Raw genomic sequence first — 27,996 nt, forward strand, 5'->3', positions numbered from 1 at the left:
GTCATTCCCTTTATCAGTTGTTGAGATGAGTTAGATCTCCCCAACTCTCCCCACTATGGCTAGTGCAACTGTGAAGGCTATTCTTACTTTCCTGTTGAAGCACTTAAACTAGAATCTGGGTTTTCTTTATTTTTTAAAAAATGTTTATTTATTCCCTTTTGTTGCCCTTGTTGTTTTATTGTTGTAGTTATTATTATTGTCATCGTTGTTGGATAGGACAGAGAAATGGAAAGAGGAGTTGAAGACAGAGGGGGGAGAGAAAGACACCTGCAGACCTGCTTCACTGTTTGCGAAGTGACTCCCCTGCCAGTGGGGAGCCGGGGGCTCGAACCGGGATACTTATACTGGTCCTTGCACTTTGCGTCACGTGCACTTAACATGCGCTACTGCCCAACTCCCATGAATCTGGGTTTTCATAGTACTGCCACCTTAATCTCCAAAGAACAATTTCCATTAATGCTGGTGGAATTTATCTTTATGGGTGAACAATCACAGCTAGTCTGATTGATGGTATGGGGTATCCAAATGTAGGGAAGCTGAAGGGACAGTGAGGGGCCCTCCCCACATCGGGACTCACCAATTCCTTTGCCTTTCGTGTTTGCCATGTACCCGAAACTTAAAAACTCCTGTCACTTTGGTGCTCTGAGGGAACAACACCTTGCTTGCCAAAAGCGGAAGGGCACTCTTACGTCAAGAAATTCCCTCTTAGCTCTTTGAGGGAGGAGGCATTATGGAAGATATCTTGGAAAGAGGCTAGCTGGAAATGATTGGTGTGAGAGGATGTGGCCTCTATGGGAGAGCTGTTAGAAGGCATTTTGCACAGCACAGCATTAAGAGCCTCCTGAGAAGGAGGTGTATGAGCCCCACTGAAAGAATAAATTGCCAAGCCAGATATGGCATCTGGGTCTAGATTTCACTGGTAGGGAAGAGAGGAAAGAAACAGGTGGCCTGCTGAAACATCCTGTGTATAGAGCTTTAAAACTGCCCTAAAATAAACATCAGTCATCTGAAAGAGTTAGAAAATAACAGCTACTGTTTAATAATACAACACTGCGCAGTTAACAAAGAATCCAATATTATTATCATAAGGTCCCTATGAGGAAAGAACGAGTTACACATCTCATTTTTAAACACTCAACACACAGTTGTGTTCTGATCAACAGTATAAACCCTGTAAAAGAGAATCTTGCTTTCTCCCATGTTCAAAGGTTGCTTTCATCATAGCAAAACTTTACAATGTTAAAACACTCTAAAGACAGAAGCTGCTGCTTGCTTGTTTCAAAATAAAGCTTTGCTGTGTTTATTCAGTTTTATTTTCACCTCAAACATCTAACATCAAGCCAGATCCACAGGATCTCTTAATTTCCAAGGGATTACATTATAGATCAAGATGATTTTGTAGCCAAAGTTAAGCTAGCAGAACCTCCCCCACTTTTTTTTTTTCCAAAGAAGTAATTGCACCTAAAACTCCCGTTGTCTTATATACCAGGCCACGGGGTGGGGATTCTTAGCATTTCTGTTGGCAATTCAGGAAGCATGAACTTGCAGCCCCAGAGCACTTAACTGTTGTACAAGACATGGAAAAAACAGAACACCAACTGCTCCAGTTTTTATACCACATACAGTTTATGGAAAACTTAAAAGTGTCCTAAAGCAAGAATCCTCTTGTTTGAACTCTGATTTTTATAAAAGCTACCCAAATATTTCTGCAACCCTCTGGAGGTCTGCACTGCTCTATGTGATGTCACCAATAATTCAATACCCTCCTTCACTATAAAAGTCATTTGGCTGTCAAAGGGAGGGTCACTTGCATAGGCAGCAAGAATGTTCACTGCCTTTATTTTGCCACTGGTTTACCTTTAATGGAGGAAGTGGGGAGATGGTGGTCTTTTGCAGTTCCTTTCTTTTTATTTATTGGTTAGATCCTCTCTTCTATAGTGCTTGTGTATCTGTCCTGGGGTCTCTGTCCAGGTTTGTGATACTCAGTGGACGTTGAGATTATGTGGCTTGGTGCTCTCAGGCCTGGGAGTCACTCCTGACGTCCCTGCAGCAGTGGTCTCTGCCATAGTCTAGGCCCTGGTGGCTACTCCCTAGACTGATATTAGGGCCCCTGAAAAGTATAGATACCTGGGTTTCACCCCTAGAGGGTCATAATTAATGGATCAGGGTGCAGTTGAGCCTGATTTTTCAGAAAAGCCACTGTGTAGCTGTCAAAAAGCCATCTCTAGGATGGTTATGGAAAAGTCTGGTGAGGGGTGTCTTATTGAGGGGTGTCACCAATACACTGAGTAATCAAATCATGTTGAACATTGGGGCTTTGCAGACATTTCTAGTCTATATTGGTAAATGCATATCAGTTGTAAATATAAAAATAAAAAGATTTGCAGCAAAGTCAGATTAGTATACACAAACCAACAAAGTGCTATGCTTTTGCTTTTCTTTCATTTACAGGGTCATATCTGTGGATGAGAGGAGGATGGCATGCAATGGGACCCAACCACTAGTGAGAACAGACACAAATTCTTTTTCACAAATGCATCTCCAGACTCATTTGAACCTACCTCAGACCAAGACTGAGATAAATGTGCCTTCTTCTTTTCCTAAATTTATAAATGTAAAGAGTATTACCCTCCTCTTCATCAGGATGACCTAGCTTAGCTCTGTAAAGAGACTGTACCTTATGTGAAGAGACATTTTTCTTGCTTCAGTTAAATTTCTTCACACAAAGATTTCAAAGTTTGATTTGATTATAGTCTTTCTTTAAAGTAAACCATTTCCTTTTGTAGAAAAACAAGTATCCTTAAAAATATAGCATACAAAAAATTCATTGCTACATGAAGAGGACACTTGCCCTCAAAAATTACAAAAATAAATTGGCATCTAAAAATCCTCTCTGAATGTCTTGAATAGTATAAAAATGTAACACCCTGATATGCCTGAGTGGCAGGGAATTTCTCTTTAGGGAGGTTTTATAGCTCCATGCAAGGAAATATAAACATATAATTACATGATAATAAAAACATGTGCTTATCAAGGGAAAATGCAAAGTAGGCAGCAGGGCATTCTCTCTCTCTTTTTTTGCAGTAAGGTATTTTCAACAGCTGTCAGCTAAGAGCCAGCAGCCCACTCCACTCCCTGGGAGAAGATTCTCCAACAAACATCTGTCTTAGAAGAAGCAAACCCTTTATCAAGGCTCAGATTTGGGGACATGCCCCTTTCAAGATGACCCAGAACAGAGGCATTAGGAATGGCTACTGGAGGGCAAGTCTCAGCACTGGGAATTGCATATGGTTTTGTCGCTGCCTCAGGGAGTCCCAACCATCCCAGGCTCTCTCAGTTACCATGCCCTGACCTGGGGCATGGCACACAAGGAGCAAACGCACAGGTTCATGTGATTAAAGGTGGTCTTGGACGTGGGAGTTCAACTCTACCTGCCTGTGAGATCCAGGTGGGGAACCAGGAGACTGATTTAGTTGGTTTGGGACCTCCAGTTCCCTTTTAGCTCCCCAAGGGAGTGTAGTGGCAGCAAGGATGGGCACTGTGGGCTAGCAAGTGAAAGCCTCATCATTTGTTCATGCCCGTGTACCCCAAGACTTGGGTAGAGTCTGCAAGCTATCTCCCCCTGTACATCCTCCTCCGTGCCCCAGCTGTGGTTCCCAAACTCTGGTGCTCATCAGAATAACCCAGAGGTCTCTGAAGAGCCCCTGGGCCCAGGAGGCACCTGACAAATTTAATCAGTGGCATCAGCTGGAACCCACACTCGAAAAGCCAGTGCCTGCTACAGCTGTGCCGTTCACTTTTATCAGCATTCACAGGGGAGGACTGGAGCTCAAAAATCAAGAACCATCAATACATCCCTAAGCTGTGTGTTAGCTCCTAGTCATGAAATCAACTGGACTTGAAAAAAGTTCAGAGTTTGGAAGAGCCATCTCATTGCACTTCCTGAAATGGCTAAAGAATTTTCACCTGTGATTAATTATAGAGACTTGCAGGAGTTTACAGAGAAGATGTCTGTAAGGAAGGTGCCCAGAGCAAATGTTAGCTTCTAAATCTAGTCCTAGACCTGAACTCTGGGGGAAGGGCTTAAAAACTGAAGGGGAGGAAGCTAGCTATTAGGGACTGGTGTCAGGGGCAGTGCAGCTTTGAAATACAACTGACCATCCTCTGGTGAGCTGCCCACTCTCAGGCCTGAAGCACTGCCAGCACCTCCACACTGCCCTGGACATATGTGGCAAGCACAGGTGTAAATTAACAGAAATGTGCAACTAGATTTAACACAGGAAGAACTGATACCCAGGCTGAAATATGAAGAAGAAAAGGCTTGAATAGTGGTTGCTATTTTTATTATGTTATAGTAAAATATCTCAAATTACAAAAAAACTAGGATTTAAAAAGCTACAGTGTGGCAGAGTGAGTTTCTGCCTACGAGATGTGTGTATGTTCTAGGTTGGAGGAGGTGAATGTAGAAAGTGGTTTGCTGACAATGGCAGACTCTTAGGAATAATGCTTCATCTCCTCACTGGTCACTTAAGTCCCCACTGGGGACACATACAGGAGACCTGGGGGATGTAGCAAATGCAAATCCCAGGCTCTTTCAGAGAATAAGGGCTATACACTGACTTTATTAGTGGTTCCTCTGGAAGAAGCTTTCTTGGGGACAGTTCCAGCAAATGAACTTTCCTTTCCCTGTGGCTATAGCAGGGGCCCAGCTCCCAGCTCTCCTGAGGCCTGTTACTCCCCAGCAGAAGAAGGGCCCATCTGCTCTCTCTGTTCTGTGCCCTCACACACCTGGCAGCCACATTTTGCCTGGGCTCTGTCATGCTGTTCTAAGTTTAGCACTTCAGTATATCCATCCCTTTGCTAAACTGAATTTCCTGGCATCCAAGATGACATTTTGTAGCTCTAGAGCCTATGCTAGGCTGGTAAAGATGTGTAAGAGTAAGAAAATAATGAAGTTGAATTAAACATAATGTATATTTCCATTGAAGCAAAACAAGGTTTTTTTTGGGAACAAAGCAATGAAGACTTGGTTCATCTGAGAGTCAATCAGAAATGTGAGAGCAACAGGAACTTTCTGTATATGTAGCAGAACCCATCTGGAGACTGGAACTACCGTCTGAAATGTCTTTCTTGACAGCCTGGATGGGGAGATGGTGACTGAGAGTGCTGAAAGTACTGCTTGCAAAGGACTTACTGTTCACTTATAGAATTGCATGGACACTCATATTATAAAACATTGACGGTCTAGCCTTCTGGTTCCCTAAGAACAGGGAAATTAGTTTTGAAGAGGGGAAACAACTTTTTTCTTTCTTTCTTTTTAATCTTCCTTCTTTCTTCTTTATTTTTCTTCTAAAGCACCTGCAGATGTTGTGAAGGCATTATCATCAGTGTCCACCTCTGATGTCAGTCACCATTTGCACATTACAGATGATGCTTTCTTACTGCCACCTGCCAAGCTGTCCATGGGGGAAGGCTGTAAATTCCTGCACAGTTGCCCCAGAGTGTGGACACTGTTATCCATGAAGGGCTGGGAGGAGTTTAGGGGGTAGCTTATCAGGGATGAGCAAAGTACCCTTTGGGTAAAAACTTTTAAGGTGAAATAAAAGAAAATTATCCACCATGTCTATTGTGTGTGTGTGTGTGTGTGTGTGTGTGTGTGTGTGTGTGTGTAGGGAGGGAAGGCTAGATAAGTGGTAAGAGCAGCTTCATTATTTTTTTCTTTTGTACTCTCTGATGGCCCCAGAGACTTCATATATTTCATCAGAGCCTCGCGTGGGGAGGAAGTATGCTTGGGAGTGAGCTTTTGCACTGTCTCCCATCTTTGTTAGAAGCTACTGCTCTAAATCAAATAGGAGCTGGCCTTGCTGATTACTTGATGTACCGTATCTTCTTGCAAGGGGGAAAGCGCATTGTGTTTCAAAACAATGGGATGGGAAACAAACAAGTCTATAACTAGCAATTAGGCAACACCAGTAAACCAACAGAACAAGTACCATTGAGACACACACATACCAGTAGGTCTGAGGGACACTTCTGCCCCTCTCAGTTACTTATTCACCCAGGAATGGTCAAAGTGGCTTATCCTCTTTTGCTTGTGATGATTGGACACAATGCCAACCATGCTTGCTTGGTACACAGAGAGTTTTGTGTTTATTTAATGACCTTGCAAGGGGAGAGTCTTGATGCAGAGCCAGTGGCATGAATTGCTAGCTGGAAGACTCAGGGCCTTGCTTCTCAATCACACTTGGGCCAGGACCAACTCATGCAGAAGGGCTAAGGGCAAGCTTCTTCCTCACTGAAAAAAGTCTGTGAGAAACAAAATTAATCATGACAAACCTCCTAAAGGTTCCCAAGCAGTAAAAATCTTTATATATAGTTTACCCACCCCCCCCCAAAAAAAGACCTCATTAAAACTTGAACTGTGCCCAATGAACATTATTGTTGAATGCCTCTTTGTGGATGCCTCACAGCTTGAATAAAGGAATGTGGCAGGAATGTGTCTGCTATTTCCATCAGTGCCCAACAAGTCTGAATGGGGCGGGCATCCCCTGGCTGAAAGATAGGCAGGTCAGAGCTAGTATGGCAAAACCAGTCCACCATCCAAGAGTTACCATGGGCGTGGCAGTCAGGACTGGCACAGCTGCCATGGCTGGGGTCACGGGGGATGAGCAGCTGGGGTTTCTGTGGCTGGTGCTATCCTCCCTGGTCATGCACCAATGAACTCACTGCTGGGTGATGCTACCCTCAGGTATTCTGCATTTTCAGCGGAAGGGCCCTTGAAGACTCCATTAAGCTTGGCTTCCTTGGGGAAGAAGTCTTGCTGGTAGTCAGGGTTGTCCAAGCTGATCTGGTGGCCGCCCATCTGAGCCCAGGAGTCAGGCACGTCCAACTTGCTGTGGGCATGGGTGGGGCAGGAGGTGTTGAGATACTCAGGGTTGTCCACTGCGGTGCTGTGGGGGTTCTGGTAGTGAGGGTCTCTGCCAGCAGTCGGATGCAGAGGCTGGTTGTGGTAGACAGGGTTCTGGACAGAGCCTGCAGGCCGTTTGGGAATGCACTGGTTGACGTATTCTATAATTGGAAGGCAACCAGAGATGAAGTCAGAACACCCTTCCCCCCCCCCCCCCATTCCTCTGGAGACTCTGCTGAGGTTATGGCCACTATGGTTTTGAAGCCCAGGAGACTGGGGCCCTGCCTTTAACATGGAATGAATCCTTCTCTCTCCTGTGATCCTTAAACAATGCATGCATTTATTTTACCAAGTGAAACGTTTGTAGAGAACCGTGTGTGTGTGTGTGTATGTGTGTGTGTGTGTGTGCGCGCGCGCGCGTGCATGAGCAGTGCCTGGGGATAAAGCTCAGATCAGGGAATTACATGTTTCACATACTAAGCACAGAATGAGGAGAGAGGGAGAGAGGAAAATGCATCGGTGCTCCCTCATGTAGACATGTGTTCTCTTACACAGACACTCAGATCTGACACACATTAACTCTCCCACACAGCACGTATCATTGCTTGGTTGCTTCTAATTCTAGAAAAGCTGCAGGTTCATCCTAAAGAAAGCACACACGTACAGCAAATCACCCTGACACACTCAGAGCAGACACAGAGGTCTGTGTATGCCCCTCCACCTCAGGTTAGACATGTGGTCTGGGCCGCCCAGGGAGCAGGGTCGTCCCAGGGACACACTCACCGGGTGCAGGCAGGAATGAGTCGTCCAAGTTTTCCTCAGGTGTAGCGCCAGTGGGGTCTGAGCTGTAGCGCTGCAGGAAGCTGTCTTCCTTGATGGGGCAGCTTAGCTAGGAGGGTTACATGGTACAGACATAAGTCAAGACATAAATCAAGGGAGAATCTCACTCAGCAGGGGGAGGAGGGACCTGAGGCTCTGCATTCTCTACAAGCCAAGAGACAATGCCCATCACCATTCAAAGGCAGGTGGAAGGCCTTGGCCAGTGTTGAACAGTAGGGCTTAGTACACTGACAGAAGACCATGCTCGGTGCTTCTCCACTGATAGTCATAGCCTCCTAAGGTCTTTGAACACATCAAATGTAGGAGAAATACATTCTACTTCATTAATTTCCTTTGCAAAACTGACACAGACATGATTTTTCTACTCTAGGCTGCTCCCCCCCCCCCCCCATAGACACACAGAAAGAGCTTCCTCTGGTGTCACAGCACCTCCCACACGTTCCTGTGGCTCGATTCTGGGGGTAGAGTGCATGGCAAGGGGGCGTGTCTTACACAATGATCTCTCCCTGGCTTGACAGGCTAAAATTTAATTGACTTGATTTCTGTCATGAAGATGTAAACTTAGGTGGCTTGTGGCTCCTGCGTTTGCTAGTGTGCGTCCCACTCCATGTGCTGCAGGGCAGAGGCCAGGGAAGACTGGCTCAGACATCCAAGGCTGGGGCCCAAATACCTGACTTCAGTTCTAGGCAGGGCCTCGAATTTGCATCTCAGCTAAACTGCCTGGTGGTGCTACTGCTGCAGATCCAAGACCCACCTTCTGAACAGCACCACTGAGTAATAGCTAATATATAGACATAAGAGCAGGGCTGAAGGAGCCACAGAGAAGGAAATCAAGGAGGAGACTACCCAGAGGAAATCAAGACCCTCGCAATCAGTGCATGGAGGAGGCACAGCACAGAGTGGCTACCCATGTCCAGTTACCAGGTGCTCATACATACCCCGTTCCTATCAATGCAAGCCACAGTAGAGTTGTTGCTGGTCGCACTCTGGAAAAGAAACAGAGAAGTTGCTCATGGGAGTCTGCATAGCCTCATCCATCTCCAGCCAACACAGGCTGGGGCTCTGGGGCAGAGGGAGGTAAATGCGTTTACATGTGTCTTGGCACCTCAGATTTTTAAATTTTTTTATTGCCTCTAATCTTTTTGCTGGGGCTTAGTGCTGGCACTATGAGTTACTACTCCCAGTGGCCATTTTTTCCTTTTTCTTTTCTTTTTTTCTTTTATTTGGTAGGACAGAGAGAAATTGAGAGAGGAGGGGGAGATAGAGAAGGAGAGAGAAAAAGGGACATCTGCAGACCTACTTCACCGCTTGTGAAACTTTCCTCCTATAGGTAAGGAATAAGGGTTTGAACCTATGTGCGCTGAACCAGATGGCCCCCACTCAGTTTTAGAAAAACTAGGTTTAGGGGACAAGGCAGTGGCACACCCAATTAAGCAAACACATTACCATGTGCAAGGACCAGGGTTCAAGTCCCCAGTCCCTACCTGCAGTGGGAAGCAGGGCTGCAGGTTATCTTTCATTCTCCCTCTCTCTCTCCTTCCCCTCTCAGTTTCTCTCTGTTCTATCAGAGAGAGGGAGGGAGAGAGAGAAGGAGGGAGAGAGAGAGGGAATGAGAAAGAGAGCTAGGTTCAGTTCTGATTTCAGCTGGACTGCTGCCATCCAGTGACATAATCCATGCGTGTACTTGCCGTGGGCCAGGAAATCCTGGCTTTGTCATATTAAAATCCACTCCATCTCCCCCACATTCTGCTAGATGGCAGTGGGGAGGGGAGAGCTCTAGCCAGAACTCTACTGGTTCAAACCAGCAGATGAGAACTGAGAAAGGGAGCGTTTCCTACCAGGGAGCTCAGGAGGGGTGTCCGGGAGGTGGAGGGGCTGTGGAAGAAGCCCTGCTGTGGGATCAGGTATTCGTCTGCATCCACCACATCATCCATGTCCTCTTCATCCATCAGGGCACGGTAAAAATTGGAGTCAGTGGGGCTAGGCAGGTGCATCCTCTCGTCATCCTGGGGTGGAGGTGTTGAAACAGTTAGGAGGGTGCAGAGAACTCCTGTTCCCCTTTTGGGCTACAGGGCAGGGGTCTACTGCTAGCAGGTGCTAGAGCGTCTGTCAGTTTAATTACAACTAACCCCCAACCCCAGTTTCCTTACCTGAAATGAAAACGTTAAAGATTTTAATGTGGGCCAGGCAGTGGTGCACCTAGTTGAGCACATGTATTTCCATGCGCAAGGACCTGGGTTCAATCCTCTGCTCCCTACCCATAGAGGGGGCGCTTCATGAATGGAGAAGCAGGTTTTGGTGGCCTCCCTTCCCTTCCCCTCTCAACTTCTTTCTGTCATACCAGGTAAAAGAGTAAAGAACCATAGATGTGATCCATACACCAGGCAAAAGGGTAAAGAACCATAGATGTGATCCATACACCAGGCAAAAGGGTAAAGAACCATAGATGTGATCCATACACCAGGTAAAAGAGTAAAGATGTGATCCATGAAAGCATAGTCTTACCAAGTAAAATGGAAAGAAAAGGTTTTTTAAAAAAATTTATAATTTAAATACTTTATTTATTTTCCTTTTTTGTTGCCCTTGTATGTATGTATATGTATATATATATATATATATATATATATATTTTTTTTTTTTTTTCCCTTTTGTTGTCCTTGTTGTTTTTTACTGTTGTTGTAGTTATTATTGTTGTTGTTATTGATGTCGTTGTTGGATAGGACAGAGACAAATGGAGAGAGGAAGGGAAGACAGAGAGGGGGGAGAGGAAGAGAGACACCTGCAGACCTGCTTCACCACCTGTGAAGCGACTCCCCTTCAGGTAGGGAGAGGGGGCTTGAACCGGAATAAGATTTTTTAATGCCTAAAAGTATCTGAAGTGGAATGCAAGTAGCTTAAGAGAGAAAAGAAAGGGAAGAAGCAGCAACCTGCTCTAACTGTACTGTTGAGACTAGACACTATGATTCTGTGGCAAACACGAACACACACACACACACACACACACACACACACACACACACACACACAGTCTTTGTTCCTGTTAGAACACCTAGCACTCTTAAAATTTTCTATGTGCTGAGAGAGATAAGCCTTTTGTTGCTTATAAGGTGAGTTTGGGAAAGAACCTAAGGATAGGGTCTGATTGCTAGTGGACTCAATCCCAGTGCTAGAAGGCTGCAACTGATGGCTCTCACTCTCTTCCAGGGTGGGTTGGAGGAATTTCTGGCACAAGCCAATGATGAAATCAATGATATTTCCATAAACATGAAACCCCAATAAAGTCCCTAAGGAGATGGAGTTTGGGGAGCTTTGGGGTTGATGAGCATGGGGTGGGGTTGCTGGAAGGCATGGGAGTTCTCTGTCCTTCTCCTGGGTTTTCCCCTACATGTCTCTCCCACCTTATTATCCTGAGTACCATCCATTTATATTTGAAGAAAATCTAAATTCAGCAAACTAGGCTGACTGGATAGTGTGCCTGATTTGCCACACTCACAGTCCAGGATTGAATCCAACCCCCACTACCTTGGAGGAAACTTTGGTGCTGTGATGTCTCTCCTTCCCTTTCTTCAGCTCCTTCTTTCTCCTCTCTTAAAAAGTCAGCCTGGTACAGTGAAGTCCCAGTGATGACCAAAAGTAACCAGGTCTCTTGAGGTCTTTGAATAATTAAATTAAACTCCAGGACAGGGCTGTGGGAACTTCAATTTATAACTTGTCAGAAGCATAGCTGACAAGCTGAGCTTGTGCCTGAAGCTGGGTTGGGGGTGAGAATCGTGTAGGCCTGAACCCTCCCGTTGTGGAATCTGAGGCTGTCTCTAGGAGATAGCTTTAGACTTGAGTTGAATCACAGGCTACCCAGTTGATGGAGGGGAGCTGCAACTCTCTCTCCACACTGTAATTGCTCAGCAGAACTTTTAAGTGCTATGCAATGCATTTTTTATATATAATCTCATCAGATTTTTTAAAACTACCCTCTGAAGATGGTTTTGTTAATTTAATAAGGGAAGTAGAATTTCAGGGATCTGAGAAGGGAAATAGGTCTGATGCAAACCCAGCTCCTCCATCAGACTGAGCTGGGGCTTTGGCTAACAGATAGGACATGGTCCAGGGACTCTGTCAGGAGGCTATGTATGGGCATAAGGACTCAGAGAGGGGCTGAGGGGGCCAGCAGAATGGAGAGGCTCCACAAAGGCCCCCACTGTGCTCCCAGTCTGGCCTCTACCCTCCTCAGGTTAGCCTTAATTCACCGAAGGCTTTAATAGTGGGGTCTGGAGACAGGCCACCTCACCCACAAGCTGGTGAGAGTGACAGCTGTGACCTGTACCTGGATGACAAGATAGCGCTGGGGGTCTCGGGCCATCTTGGTGAATTCAATGATCAGCTCACGGAACTTTGGGCGACTGTCAGCATCTATCATCCAGCCTGGGAAGGAGTGAGAAAAGAAGGTTGGTTAGAAGAAAAGATAAAAATGGTACCACTTAAAGAAAGAGAGAATTTGGGGCTGGGCAGTGGCACTGAAGGTAAAGCACTGACAATACAGTGAGCAAGGATCAGGGTTCAAGCCCCAGTTCCCACCTACATGGTGGGGTGAGGAGGGAAGCTTCATAAGAGGTGAAACAGTGCTGCAGGTCTCTGTCTCCCTCTTTCTCCCTCCTTCTCTGTATTATCTTTTTATTTTTTTCAATTTCTCTGTCTGTATCCAAAATATAAATACATATAATAATTTAAAAAATGAAGCATTTATGATGAGATCCTTTTAGAGTTGAAAATTGTGAAGCTATCTAATCTGTTTTTTTTTGGGGGGGGCTTATTAGTGATTTCATATTGGTTTACAAAATTATGAGATAACAGTGGTGTAATATGTGTTGACTATTTTATATATCTCCATATTTTTCTATCTTTCTGCCTTCTCTTCCTTTCTAAGTCACACCTATACCTGCTACTACTTCTGAATGTCCTTCCTTTTTTTTTTTTTCCTCTTCTTTCTCTAGGTCCTGATGGAATTGGAGTTCAGAGCTCTCTGGTCATCTTCCCCTAACATTTCTTCCCCTCTGGAAGTATGGACCAAAATATTTTTTGGGGTGAAGAAGGTGGGAGTTCTGGCTTCTGTAACTGCTTATCTGCTAGACATGGTTACTGGTAGGCTAATCCGTACTACCAGCCTATTTATATATTTTCCTAGACATCTAATCTTTGTGATTACCTTTCAGCCTTGGTTAACTAGCACTGATTACTGCATAATGATGAATGAACCAGAATGCCAATACCATCTTTCCATCTTCTGGTGCTACCCCCTCAGTGAGGCTGCAGTGTTACTATAGAGACTGCTATCTGCCAACTGCTCTCACTGCCGGGTCGGGTCCTTGTGTTGAGCCTCAAAGCCCTCAGCTGACAGCACCTCTCCTCCATGCTCCCCCATCCATCTTGCAAGCCCAAGACAAGATTCCATTCAGAGATACCTGAAGAACTTCAAGGGTCAGGGATGCCACCACTCAGCTGCTGTCATCCTACTATTCAAGCAGGGATTGTGTGCCGTTGTGTCTTTTGAAAGGGGACACTTTTCTCTACAAGGCTAGTGCCCTGATTATACACTGAGCCAGAGACGACCCGAACTGCCCCTGAGGCTACAGACAATGACCCACATAGTCAACGACTGCCACCTCTCCAGATTCAAAGGAGGTCTCGAAACTTTACATCAGGCTCAACCTGATGCTGTTGACTGGCTACGGAAGAAGGGCAAACGCTAGAAGAAGAACTGAGCCTGGATTACAGAGGCTAGAGGAACATCCATCAAGTGGAAATCCCAATGCACTTGAGGGTTGGCATTGATTTTCAGTCAGTAGAAAGTCAAGATATTTTAGGCCAGGTCATTATGTGACCTCATACAAATCAAGTAACCTTTTGGATTCCATCTCAGCCTGGATCGAGGAAGTTAAAATAGATAAACTCTGAGGGCAAAAGTTTAGAAAGGCATTGGCATTTATATTAACTCAGCTTTACCGTATTCCCTTCTTATATAGATGCTCATCACACATGTCATGCTATCTTTAGAGCCCACAGAACTCTGGCGGAATTGTGTCGGGCAAGTCACACACGCTTATTTGGATTAAAATGTTTACTAGTTACAGTCCAGATGACCTCATGTAAATCCACCATTTTAAAGGGTCATGTCTGAGCAGAGATGTTTGCCTCTTGCGGCTACTCATTGTTAGGCAAGTAAAAAAAAAAAAAAATCCAGTCTCTCTGGTAACAGACTAAAAATGTGGAGTAGCTTTTTCCTTGAGCAACTCAAAAAAAAGAGAATATATCTGTGTGGTGGCTTAGCTTGTGAACTGGGGCCAATGCCAGGTCACAGAGCCAAGAAAATGCTTCCGGAAGAAGATGTGAGGGAGTCCTAGACTAAAGGGTCTGCCTTAAAAATTTTTGATGCAGGCTGGGGAGACAGCATAGGGTTACATTTTCATGCCTGAGGCTCCTTGGTCTCAGGTTCAGTCCCCAGCATCATAATAAGTCAGAGTCGAGCAGTTTTCTGGTCCCTCTCATTAAAAAAAAAAAAAAAAAGTTGCCATCTCTCCAGGGAAGCAGAAATCTCTACCATATGTCTTCAGTCAGCAATGGCCCTGCAGGCCCCAGCACCCCCCCCCCTTCTCCTCCCGCCCCCTGGAGGGACAGCCCAGCAGCCACTCACATTTGACCATGATCATGTAGACGTCAATGGTGCAGATGGGCGGCTGTGGGAGGCGCTCCCCCTTCTCCAGGATGGTGGAGATCTCACTTGCAGGAATCTCGTTGTAAGGCTTGGACCCAAAGGTCATCAGCTCCCAAACAGTGACTCCTAGAGGATGAAGGTGTCAGTGGTGAGTCACCCACAGTCACTGCTCCCTGTCATACACAGCTCATCCTAATGTGTTCAGTGCTGAGGAGTCTGTCTTTGTGTGGTCAGGGGCCACCTGCCTGATTGCTGGGAGTCTGGTTTTTAACTCATTGTATAGCAGGGCAATGACAGTATCTACTTCAGAGGATGGCTGTGAGGACTAAGAAAGGTGACTTTTTAAAAAAATATTTATTTATTTATTCCCTTTTTGTTGCCCTTGTTATAGTTATTATTGTTGTTGTTATTGATGTCATTATTGTTTGATAGGACAGAGATAAATGGAGAGAGGAAGGGAAGACAGAGAGGGGAGAGAAAGACACCTGCAGACCTGCTTCACTGCCTGTGAAGCAACTTCTCCTGTAGGTGGGGAGCCGGGGGCTCGAACTGGGATCTTTATCCCAGTCCTTGCGCTTAACATGCTGTGTTACCACCCGACTTCCCAAGAAAGGTGACCTTGAGGAATAACAGAGCAGAACATATAAGCACTTCAGTAACTTAGGTATTATGAGAGACTTGGAGGTGGTAAGCCCAGCAGAGTGCACACACTACCATGTACAAAGTCCTATGTTCAACATCCCTGTCTCAGTTGTCACTTGCAGGGGGAAAGCTTCACAACTGGTGAAGCAGGTCTGCAGGTGTCTCTCTCCTCGACATCCCCTTTCTTCCTTAATTTTTCTGTCTCTATTAAAAACAAGTGAACAAAATTAAAAAAGAAAAAATTAAATAATAACAACAACAAAAACTTAAGACATTATGCTTTGGTGCAGAAGGTACCCATTCAGACTTCTGCCCAAAGTGATTTGAATCTACAGAAATTGAAAGATAGAAATCTGAATAAAATTTCAATAGCATCTTATTAAATACTTAAGAAAAACCAAAATGAATTTATGTTCCTTTTGTTCAGAACTTCATATTTTAAATTTTAAAACCAAGCATGATAAAACAACAACAACAACAACCAAACCCACCAGTACTAACTTTAGTATTAGTTATTTTTCCTCAGGCAGTCTCGGAATTCTAGTGATTCCCCTATCTCAATTCCCCTCTTGGTGGAATTCTCTCTGGAAGCACACAGATGCCAGGGCACTTGTCCCCTCTAGACAGTGAGAGTGCTCTGTGAAGCCACTAGGCCTGGCCACAGTGGGCTGAGTCTGGACCATGTCCTACACAGAGGGCCTTCACAGGACCATGGTGGTTTGCTGACCTCTGAATCAGTCCAACAACCTCTAGAAACTTATGACCAACGTTGTGCTTGGATCTGCCAGAGGTCATCCCAAAATGCAAAGATTTGAGTTAATATGCAGAATAGGAAGGCTCAGCAAGGAAGGACTCTTGGATCTTTTCCTAAGACCTATTCGAGATGAGAGTGAAGAAAGAAAGAAAGGAAACCTCATTTTCAGGCCTATGAAGTCCTTCAGTCCTCTTCTATTTAGGCTGGAATATGGTGTTCAGACATGTGTGGGGACTTTGCATAGCAAGGAGAGCTTTCCTGGTTTGAGAACAAGCAATGAAGGAGAGAACGGGGAATTTATGTCTGATGGCAGCTAAGGAGAGGACTCAAAGGGGAGATGAATTCTCTTTCTTCAATTGTGATGTGGAACACATAAGTCCTTAATGTATTGAAAAGTTTTTCCCTGACTAGACTAGACAGTGGAGTAAGAGGATATGCTTTTCATAAATGCAGATTTCAGGCTCATGGCCCAACAACTGCCAGAGACATCGGTTCCTAATCAGTGACAACAGTTTCCACTGAAATGAAACACACGTGGTCAGATGGTGACGCCAGCTTTCTAATATTGGCTGGAATGATGAAAAAGTGCAAAGTCACTAAGTTTAAGAGAATTTTTACTCATTTGACAACAGTGTTTGAGATCTGGGCTTTGAGTCCTAACCACTGGCTCCATGTATAGAAGGATGTAGCAGGTGGTATCAGGAAGGGAGCAGGACCAGCTTCTCTGATTCCTTCAATTCTGCTTAGGGCTTAAGACTATCTGGTTTGTGCTTGTGAAGCCAGAGATGTTAAGCAAAGAAGTACTGGTTAAAGGTCTATTTTGCCTGCTGCCTGGAGCACAGATAAGAGGGGCAAAGCAGGAAGAGAGAAGAGGCATTTTAAGTCCTTGCTGAGATGTCACTGGGCCACAGAAGAGGACGGTGACAGAGATTGTGTGAATGACTGGGGCTAAACCCAGGAGCAAGCAGAGCAGACACATCTTGAAAATAATAAGGCATATGGACAATCTCATTTAGTTCATTCACTGCAGGCAACTCAGCTCAAACACACACAAACAACTGAGTTACTCATCCACAAAACACTATGTCTTTGCAAAACTTGCTTGTTTGGCAAAAGAACTAGGCAAAGACCTAGGAGTTAAAAAAAAATACATTTGGAATATTAGGAGGTGAATGATTCAATGCAAAAAATAAGTAAAAAGAAAGAAAAACCCTACAAAATGAGCAGTCTCGTGAATGATCTGATTTATTTTGTGGTGATCAAATTCTTTTAATGTTGCTCATCACAAAGGCAACATTTCTCTATACCCCTTAACATCCCTTTCTCTTTGCTATAATTCAAGTAAGTAGAGTGGATAAGGTGCCTGTGGTCACTCAATGGAAGCATATCACTATATATATAATTTTTTCTCCTAGAAAGAGGTAGAGGGTGATAGGAAGAAGCTTCCTTCAATGGGGTGGAGGCTGAGCTCAAACCTGGGCCACATAAAAGGCAAGGCAGCGGATTAAGCAAGTGAACTGTGTTGCTGGCACTCATTAACTTTCTTAGAAGGTGGAGGTGCTGTTCAGAAGCAGTGAGGTAGGGCTTGGATGCTGCCTCTAGGGACAGGGTAAGTGCACCTGTGCAGGTGATGGTGGGACTCGGACAGGCTCTTGGTCCAAAGAAGTCCTTATAGGCTCAGAGGCAGTAACCACCTTCATTTATCTTATTTCTTGCTTTAAAGATCTATTTATTTTTTATTTACATGGGCACAGAGACAGAAGAATTAGAGTACTGGGAGTCTGGCGGTAGTGCATCAGATTAAGTGCAGGTGGCGCAAAGCGCAAGGACCAGCGTAAGAATCCCGGTTCAAGCCCCAGGCTTCCCACCTGCAGGGGAGTCGCTTCATAAGTGGTGAAGCAGGTCTGCAGGTGTCTATCTTTATCTTGCCCTCTCTGTCTTCCCCTCCTCTCTTCATTTCTCTCTGTCCTATCCAACAACGGTGACACCAATAACAATAGCAGTAATAACTACAACAACAAAACAAGGGCAACAAAAGGGAATAAATAAATAATAATAATAAAAATAATTAAAGGGAGTCGGGTTGTAGTGCAGTGGGTTAAGCGCAGGTGGCGCAAAGTGCAAGGACTGGGTCAGGATCCCGGTTTGAGCCCCTGGCTCTCCACCTGCGGGGGAGTAGCTTCACAAGTGGTGAAGCAGGTCTGCAGGTGTCTATCTTTCTCTCCCCCTCTCTGTCTTTCTCCTCCTCTCTCCATTTCTCTCTGTCCTATCCAACAACAATGACAACAATAATAAGTACAACAATAAAACAACAAGGGCAACAAAAAGGGATAAATAAATAAAATAAATATTAAAAAAGAATTAGAGTATTGCTCCAGGTTCCAGCATATGTGGTGCTGGGGACCTTTCTCAGGTTCTACCTACTGATCCACCTCCCTGATCACACTTTAAAAAATATTTAATATTCCCAGGCATATATCTTCACTGATTTTTTTAAAAAATTAAAATATCTATTTATTTTCCCTTTTGTTGCCCTTGTTGTTTATTTATTGTTGTTGTTGTTGATGTCATCATTGTTGGATGGGGGCTCGAACTGGAATCCTTACGCTGGTCCTTGTGCTTTGTGTCATGTGCACTTAACCTGCTGTGCCACCGCCCAATCCCCCACTGCTTTTTTTTTTTTTAGGTCAGGTATTTCTGTCTCACTAAGATCCTGTGCACTACAGAAAGAGTAGTTCCCAAATGAGTACATCATAAGATCTCTTTTCTACCAGGAATTCTTCCCATCAAATCGTACTGTCATTTCTCATTCACTTTAGGTTTATGGCAACAGATCAAACTCGACTTAACTTTATAGGCTGAGGCATTTCCTGATTTCACCTCGTTCTCCCTCTGATGACCTTGCTTTTGGTAAGTTCACTGGAAACTCTCCCTCACCCCTGTATGCTATTCAGTGTGGAAATCAGAATCAACTTCCTTAGCCATGTTACCTCAGGGTTGTAGACACACACACACACACACACACACACACACACACACACACACACACACACAGCAACTACTACATCGTTCATAGACACTGTCTTAGGAGCAAAGTCTTGGATGACAGAGCATATAATGTAAATCAAACAACAAGACTAGCCAGCTGAGCCTTGGTGCTAATTTATCAGCATCTGATCTTAACTCACCATAGCTCCACACATCACTTTGGTGGGTGTAAATCCGGTGTAAAATTGATTCCAAGGCCATCCACTTGATAGGCACCTTGGGATGATGAGAGATAAAGAAGTAAGACAACTATGAGCTTCCCTGTGTAGGAAAAAATTAAACCACACTGGGGAAAATTATAGCTGACAGACATGAGGAAGCCAGGTCACCCCACCAATAGTCCCCTAGCCCTGTTCCAGAAGGCACTGGGTGGGGTGTGGGCTCCTTAATGCTGAGGTCAATGGACGGGTGAGAGGGGCCTGGCTGTGCCCTGTATATGTGTCTATGGGTCTGTGCTTACAGGGGCTTGGAGCTGGACAGGCCAGATGAGGACAGAGAGGGGAAACATGATCTGAACCATACTGGAGTCCCATGGGGGTCCTCACCCCCAAGGGTCCCCCAAGTGTGGCCAAGAAGATGGAGCCCGTTTGAGTGAGACCAATGCTGAGAAAAAATTGCAAAGGCTTCTGGGGACCTTCAGGAGAGCATGGGGAGTCTCTGAGATTTCTGGGATATCTCTGTTGGCAAAGAGCCACCAAGAGCTGAAGGTGACATTTCCCAGCTGTTTCTCTGAAGGTGCTTCTATGCAGAGGGGAGCTGGAGCTTAATCATGGGCTGGGCCCCAGGGCTGGACTGCAAGTGCCTTCAGCCTCTGGACAGGTCAGCATGTCCTGTCCTGGCAAACCCCACTCCCAAAGCAGTTCACAAGGCCCTCGAAATCAGAGGCCAGCAAGGTGCTGGTTGTCACCCAGATAATCTCAGAGGCCCCCAGCTCATGCCCAGGCAGAAGTCCCCTTACCTTGCCACCCTCTGCATGGTACTCCTTCTCCTCAGCACCCAGCAGCTTAGCCAGGCCGAAGTCTGTGATCTTAACGTGCTGGGGGGTCTTCACCAGGACGTTCCTTGCTGCCAGGTCGCGGTGCACCAAGCGTCGGTCCTCCAGGTAGTTCATGCCCTACAATAGGGTGAAGCAGTGAGGGGACAGGCTGCTCCCCAAGTCCCAGGCTGGAGCCCCAGGATGGAGACTAAGGTCTCGTGCACACCAGGCCTGAGCTTTTCCATGTCAGGGACACGTCTCAGCCTCTTGCCTCCACCTGCTGCTGTCTCAGAGGAGATGCTGACAAGTAGTGTAACCTGAGCAGCCAGGGGGCCAGGCTGGTAGTGCACCTGGTTGAGTGCACACAATTACAGTGTGTAAGGTCCCAAACTCAAGCCCCGGCTTCCTACCTGAAGGGGGAAAGCTTCATGAGCGGTGAAGTAGGTCTGTAGGTGTCTCTCCCTCTATCTCCCCTTCCCCTCTCAAGTTTTTCTCTGTCCTATCAAATAAACTACAAAGAAAAAGAATGGCTACTGGGAACAGTGGATTCATGGTGCAGGCACCAAGCCCCAACAATAACCCTAGTGGCAAAAAAACAAAACCAAAAAAACAAAACCAAAAAAACTTGAGCAGCCAGCACAGGGCCCAGTTCAGCGACTCTCAGCCAGTACTGGGCATCTTGCTCATGTACTCCCCCTGCTGGTACGCAGGGTCACTTCTGCTTCCTGCCTCCCTCAGTAGCTACCTAGCAGAGCAGAGCGCCAGGTACCAGTGTGCTAAGGAGCTTGGCAGCTCTCACTGCCAGGATGGGCCAGTGTCTCCCACTTGCTCTCTCTGAGGAGAGTGGACCACACTCCCAGCTGCCTCTGAGCTGACACACAGCAGCTCCTGAGTAGATGCAGGCACCATAGTTGCTTACTGACATGCGCCAATGGGGAGCACGAGGTTCTAGTCATGCTGGCTTACTCTCTAGCAAACATGTGTGCATGTGTTGCACAGGTCTGCCTGTGCATCTGTGTGTGTAGCTGTGGAGGGACTTGCATTTTGGTGCAACTAAAGGATGGAGGTGCCCGAGTGTTGGCACATCAGGTAGAGCGCACATGTTACTATGCACAAGGATCTGGGTTCAAGCCTCCACTACCACCTGCAGGGGGGAAGCTTCAATAGTGGTGAAGCAGAGTTGAAGATGTCCCTTTGTTTCTTGATCTATCTCTTTTTCCTGTCTCAATTTCTCTATCTTTATCCGAAACAAAAAAGTTTTATATATATATAATCTTACAAAGGATGGAGTATCAAACTTTCTGGCAAATTATTATTGTTTTCAAAGATCTTAGGAAGAAAGTATGATCTGTCATAATTACCAAAGTGAAATGTAAACAGTTTGTTTTTCTTTTTTCCTAGCAACCAGTGATGTGGCTCAGCTGGTAAGAACACAGGAGCTGCAGGCATGAAATTCTGGATTCTATCCCTGTCACTGCATCATCACAGCTTCTGTCTCTCTCTCATGAAGTAAATAAGTAAAGCAAACAAGCAAACAACCCAATTCTTTTTTTTTTTCTAGAGCAAAAGCAGTCCTAAGAGGAAAGGAGGATGATATCAGGATGCTATGAGGAATTAGTTTCTAAGGATTGTTGTTGAGCTCATCAATATTATTCTTTTCTTGGAAAAAAAATGATGCAGTCCTATGTCTCCCATCTTCCTAGTATTATCTAGAAAGTGCCTGGATACTTAAGGCACTGCTTGATATAAATGTTTCCCTTCCTAAGGTTTCTTCTGCATCCGGAAATATGGTTAACTGGATTTGTGTTTTCTTGAAAGAAACCAGTAGGTCCTGGAATAGCTCAGTCAAATTGGAAATTGTTATTTAGGGACGGTGTGTGTGTGTGTGTGTGTGTGTGTGTGTGTGTGTGTGTGTGAGAGAGAGAGAGAGAGAGAGAGAGAGGGAGAGAAAGAGGGCTGCATCAGCCAAGGGACTGACTGAATTCCCTCTGTTGACTCTTGCTGTTACCTCCTCAAAGCTGGCTCCTTCCACTAGACTCAGTCTCCTCATTGAGTTACCAGAACTAGGCTATTCTGTGCTGGGAAACATTTATATCAAGCAGTGCCTTAAGTATCCAGGCACTTTCTGGATAATACTAGGAAGAAGGGAGACACTGACATTGGACTGTGCAGTCCTAGAGCTCATGTGACCCACAGGGCCCAGGCTAGTGCTCCATACAACAAGCCCTCAGAGTACCCAAGGCCCTAGGGCCCTTTGTCCTACATTTCCTGCTGGGACCTGCAAGTGAAACCTGACTGTGGGCTTTATAGTTGCCTGGTATGTTAAAAAGAAACAAAGGTAAAAGGAAAACAACAACAACAACAAAAACCACTCAGTTCCTGGGCCCAGTGCCACTGATCAGATAACTGTGCAAATCTAGTCAATCTAAGAGCTCTCCCCTCACCCCTGTGCCGCTGCTCCTCAGGCCTGTAGAAGACCAATAGATTGTGATCAGTTCCTGGGCCCAGTGCCACTGATCAGGCCACATAACTGTGCAAATCTAGTCAATCTAAGAGCTCTCCCCTCACCCCTGTGCCGCTGCTCCTCAGGCCTGTAGAAGACCAATAGATTGTGATCTTTTCTCACAACATCAGCCTTCAGAGAAGGCCTGGGAAAGGGCAGCTCATACATCCTGGAGATCTCTTAGGCAGCCAGGAAGGGGTGAAGCCAGATCAGGGAGAGCAAGATTAGATCCCGATAAAACTCAATTCATTGTCTCTGTCCCACACTGCAGAGGCCCTTTGAAAGGCCACCACAGAGCCCCACAAAGTTATATTTTAACCAGTCACCAGAGATAAGGCCCAGATAGAGCCCAGGAACCCTCTGAATCTAAGAGACTCCACAGGAAGCACTATCAGCTCAGTCCCGTGGGGTCTCCTGAGAAACTCATTTCCTTATTCTTCTCCTAGATCCTCTCTCTAATTGAATTCTGTATGTTGTTTCTGTTAATCACTACAGGAAGGTCAGCTGGTCAGCCTGGGTGAATTTGGAAATGCTGAGGCTAGAAGGGAAGGTCAAGAGCTAGCTGAGTGTAGGAAGAAGAACAGGAGGGGGAGCCTCTGGTGTCAAAGGCCACTGTGCTCCTGAGAGGCTCCTTTCCCAGCACTGCAGGGAGCCTAGCTTTGAGGGAGTGAGAAGTGAGAGGCTGAGGGGTCCCCTCCTCTCCCTTCCCCCTAGAGGGAAATAAGGGGGAGGCGCCCAGAGGGCAAGGAGAAGGAAGTGGAAGGGGAAAGTTATTATTGTGCCATGTCCTATGTTTTGAGATTTATTAGGTGGCTTATGTAGACAGAAAGAATAACTGCCCTGTCTTTTCTTTTTTTGTTGTCTCTGGAACCTCACCATTGCAGCCTGGCCTTTTCAAGTAGAAAGAGAAAGGCAGAGGGAGAAAGGAAAAGACACTATGGCACAGGAGCTTTCTCCAGTGTGGTGGGGGCAGGCTTTAACTCGGATTGGGCACATGACAAAAACGGCATGCGGCTATGCTTAAGCCACGAAATTATGCACACTGAACTCAGTTCCCAGACCTCTTGGGAAACAATAATCCCTCCCTCTGGAAACAGGTGATGTTTCTGGAAGCTCTTGGCTGGATTTAAAATGTATATGTTAATGTAAGAGAGGTGAAAGAATCAGAGCATCACTCCAGCACATGTGGTGCCAGGGACTGGGCTCAGGATCTCACGCTTGAGAGTACAACACTTTGACTACTGTATCACCCCTGAGGCTGCCTGGCAGGGCTTGTATTTTATTTTATGTGGAGGATAGAATCCATTTCATGGTAAGGCACTAGGGTTGCTGTCTTCTGCTCTCCCAATCCCACCCTGACTTACACTTGAGGCTGCCTTTATTTTTATTTTTGTTTATTTATTTATTTTACATTATTTTACCAGAGCACTGCTGAGCTCTGGCTTATGATAGTATTGAGGACTGAATCTGGGACTTGGGAGCCTCAAGCATTAGAGTCTTTTTGCATAACCATTATGCTATCTTCCCCTGCCTTCTATTTTTTTTTTTTTCATTTGCCTGATTGACACAATTTTATTTGTCTTCTTGGCAAGTTATCAGGATAAGACACTTGTATACCAGTGTGCAGCTTCTCCTTCAATATTTGGAGAACATCCCAAGCCAGTTCAAGCCTTTGTGAATCAACACAAGTCCTTTAAAAGTCAATAAATGGCACTTTGACAATGCTAGGAGTTTAGTTTCTGGTCAGCCACTAAGTGTTTCACTCCAAACTTTGAAAAAGAAAACTGTTTAACATTTAGATAAATAGTCACTAACTCATGAGCAAATTTCTCTCTTTACAATTAAGAAAACAATAACTTCTCTTTCACAAGGGACAGTTGCCATCACCGCAACTGTTCAAATAGAGTGGACAAGAAAGCAAACTCATCACAAGGAGCTAACTGTCATACTGTGGAAAGACTTCCATCAAAGAAAACTAAAGTGTTGTAAAGTGTTGTAGGCATCACAGCGGATTGAAATAACAGGTTGAAGCTATCAGTGCTACTGTATAGAGAACTAGCTTGAGAAACCTGGCCATGTGGTTAAGGAGGTGGCTCAATGGTAGAGCACAGGACTTGCACGCATGAGGGTTGGAGCTGCCGTCTCTTGGCAGGAAGATGGCTCACCTGTCCACCCTCCAACTTTCACATGCCCACCCTATCCACACACCATCTGCCAGCAGTCCTCTCTCTTACCCTGGCGCTCAGCCAGCCCCTTAGCAAGTTCTAAGTGGGTGAAAGTCACTTTTTCTTTGCTACGACACCTTGGCATTTAACAAAGACAATGCAAGAGAAAAAAGAATGCTGACAAACAAAAAAACACATTGAGCTCCAGCAAAGAGAAACTTGTTTTAACACAGCTGAGTGAGTAGCCTTTCAGCTTGAATTGGTGTATCAATAATGCTTTTGATGCAGAAGTCAACCAATTCAGTTTATTTATTACTATTATTAGTATTATTTTGTTATTGCCATCAAGGTTATTGCGGGGGCACTGAGTCCACTGCTCCCGGAGGTCATTTCTTCCTTTTTAAAAAAATTTTTATTTTAATTGTATAAGACAGAGAGAAATTAGTAGAGAAGGGGGAGACAAAGAGGGAGAGAGACAGAGAGACACCTGCAATCCTACTTCACTGTTCATGAAGAGTCCCTCCTGCATTTGGGGACTGAAGGCTCCAACTTGGGTCCTTGTGCATAGTAACATATGTGCTCTACTGGGTGTGCCATCACCCAGCAACTCAATTCAGATTTTAGGAGAACACGCCAGGGGTCAAACCCAGGCCCTCACACTTGCAAAGTCAGCCAGTCTCATCCCAAATACAGACTGTGAGCTTATTGTTGGCTTTCCACTGGCCTTTCTTTTTCTTAGTATATGTTTTTATTAGTGATTTACAAGATTATAAGATGATAACGGTATACTTCACACCACTCCTACCATCAAGGTTCTGTGCCCCCACCCCCTCTAATAGTAAGCACCATAGTTTTCCCAAGGTCATAAATAGCAGCTGGCCATACATACATACATATATTCTTTTTTCAAGTTCATGTTTCAATTCTCTATAGTCCACATCTGAGGGAAATCATCCCATAGTTGTCCTTCACTTCCTCCCTTACTTCACTAAGCATAATCACTGCCAGCTCTATTTAGTCCCAAAGGACACACTCTAGTCTTTTTTTAACTGCTGAGTAGTACTCCATTGAGCATTAAGAAGTCCTACAACTTTTAAAAAATATATTCGTAAGACTCAAAATGAGTAATTTTTATTCCGTTGTTAAAGGCTTCCCCCCAAACTCTAACCTCATATGGCTATTTCCCCTCCATATTCTAAATTTCTTTTTTATTGGGGGCAATTAATGGTTTATAGTAGATACAGTTGTTGGTATATGCATAACATTTCTCAGTTTTCTGCAGAACATTTTCACCCCCAGCCTAGATCCTCCTCTACCATCATGCCCCAGGACCTGAAAGCCACTCCCACCCTCCTTCCCAGAGTCTTTACTTTGGTGCAATACACCAAGCCCACTCCAAGTTCTGCTTTGTGTTTCCCCTTCTGTTCTTTTTTTTTTTTAGATAGGACAGAGAGAAATGGAGAAAGGAAGGGAAGACAGAGAGGGGGAGAGAAAGACAGACACCTGCAGACCTACTTCACCTCCTGTGAAGGGACTCCCCTGCAGGTGGGGAGCTGGGGGCTCGAACCAGGATCCTGACGCTGGTCCTTGTGCTTCACGCCACGTGCACTTAACTTAGTGCACGACCACCCGACTCCATCCCCTTTTGTTCTTATTTCTCAACTCCTGTCCATGAGTGAGATCATCCCATATTCATCCTTCTCTTTCTGGCTGATCTCACTTAACATGATTCCTTCAAGTCCAACAACAGAGGAGTGGCTGAGAAAGTTGTGATATTTTAAACTTTTAATTTTTGCTGGCTGCCCTGCCCAGTGCCTCATCCTTGCCCCTCCCCCAGACTGTCCATCACACCTAGTACCCTCCCGCTCCAGCTGTCCATCACCCCCAGAGCCCCAACTCCCCTCAGCCCACACTCACCTTGGCGATCTGCACACACCAGTTAAGCAGATGCTGAGAGCCGATGTTGTCCTTGTGCTCACGGACATAGTCCAGCAGGCAGCCAAAGGGCATGAGCTGGGTGACCAGCTGGACGGTGGATGTCAAGCAGATGCCCAGCAGGCGGCATACATGGGGGTTGTCCACACTGGCCATCACATAGGCCTCCTGTCGAGACAGAGAGAGGGTCACAGAGGCTCCCTGCGGGGCCCGGGGCAGTCCTGGGTCCACAGACCAGAGCAAGAACCGAGTCTCAACACAGGTCCAGGTATAAGACATGTCTGCTGGACACACCCTATACAGGGACATTCCTGGGGACCTGTCTGTCACAGGGTAGCGAGAAGATGAGGGACTGTGTGCAGGGCCTTTTTAGTGCACATGAGGGCCAGTGGTCTCTGTCCTCAGGAAACACTAGGTGACAGTGAGACCTGAATGCCCCCAGTTTGAGCACTTTATGTCTCTGCCATGAGGACACTGGGCCTTCTCATAGGCCACTGTCCTTTCTCCAGCCCCTAGCCTAGCACAGCTCTAGCCCCTAGCTCCACCCTGACTTTGCTCATATGTCACATAGTTGATGATTGGTCCACCTGAGTTTCACATTGCCAGCATAACTGAGCAGAGTGGCTAGACTATTCTGACTACATCACACTGGGATGGTCCCCTTCCCACCTGCTTTCCTCTGATGCCACGCCTTCACCATTTCTGCCCTCTGCTCTCAGCTGCTCACATGCACTGAGAGCTCTTAGAACTCTGATCAGTGAAGACATCCAGAACTTTCCAAATGAACCTGAACCCAACTAAGCATCTCATGTCCTGGGAAACAGGATTCTTTAAACTGATTTTAAATTGAGTGTACTTCCCTGGAAAGGAAAAAAAATCTGGAAAATATCAAGAGGAAGTCAGGTACTGTTTCGCTTATCTGAATAAGAAGAGGAAAAAGCAATAATAGGTGTAGGCGTGACTTAGGAAATGAAGGTAGGGGGCTGGGTGGTGGTTCACCTGGTTGAGCGCACATGTGACAATGTGCAAGGACCCAGGTTCGAGGCCCCAGATACTGTTGTTTTAAATGCTTTCAGGGCCAGTGGGCATCTATACTGGGGTCCTTACAGCTGGACATTGACCACTCACTGAGCCTGGGACACCCCTTAGGGATAGTGCAGAGGTGATGGTGAGGGTGCCCACACTGGCACCACGAGGGGACGCACAGCTCAGCAGGGCAGCGTTTGTTTCTGGGGAGCCTATAGTCCTGCAGTCCTTCTGAGGTCCAGGACTAACCCTGCACAAAGTGCAGCTGGAGACATCTCATTGGTGCAGCCATTTCCAGCTGTGAAATGGCAGACACAGGCACTGAACCTGCAGCGTTCCTCTCTGCTGACTACCATTAAGACCCACCCACTGGTCAATAAATAAACAAATAAATAAAATGCGTAGGGGTGTTCCACCTTTGTAAAGGGCTGTTTATCAGCCTTGGAAAGAGCAGAACACTTTCTACTAAGGCTACAGTGTGCTAGAAGATGGAA

The 27,996-nt window shown here is 45.6% G+C and overlaps 1 protein-coding gene across 2 annotated transcripts in view; it reads right to left on the reverse strand.

Moving 5' to 3' along the window:
* Positions 1–1,015: 1,015 nt before the first annotated feature.
* The window catches only part of EGFR (epidermal growth factor receptor), a 210,137-nt gene continuing 183,156 nt past the window's right edge, over positions 1,016–27,996 (reverse strand). For both annotated transcript variants that reach the window (XM_060171534.1, XM_007535219.3), the window contains exons 20-28: positions 26,459–26,644; positions 19,856–20,011; positions 19,038–19,113; positions 14,433–14,579; positions 12,069–12,166; positions 9,586–9,753; positions 8,686–8,733; positions 7,691–7,796; positions 1,016–7,068 (exon numbers count right to left, since the gene is read on the reverse strand). In XM_060171534.1, coding sequence (XP_060027517.1) covers positions 6,707–7,068; positions 7,691–7,796; positions 8,686–8,733; positions 9,586–9,753; positions 12,069–12,166; positions 14,433–14,579; positions 19,038–19,113; positions 19,856–20,011; positions 26,459–26,644 — 1,347 coding nt within the window. In that variant the 3' untranslated portion in view covers positions 1,016–6,706. The remainder of the gene's footprint in view (positions 7,069–7,690; positions 7,797–8,685; positions 8,734–9,585; positions 9,754–12,068; positions 12,167–14,432; positions 14,580–19,037; positions 19,114–19,855; positions 20,012–26,458; positions 26,645–27,996) is intronic.

Source organism: Erinaceus europaeus, chromosome 14, assembly GCF_950295315.1.
Source record: "Erinaceus europaeus chromosome 14, mEriEur2.1, whole genome shotgun sequence".
NCBI classification, from domain to species: domain Eukaryota; kingdom Metazoa; phylum Chordata; class Mammalia; order Eulipotyphla; family Erinaceidae; genus Erinaceus; species Erinaceus europaeus.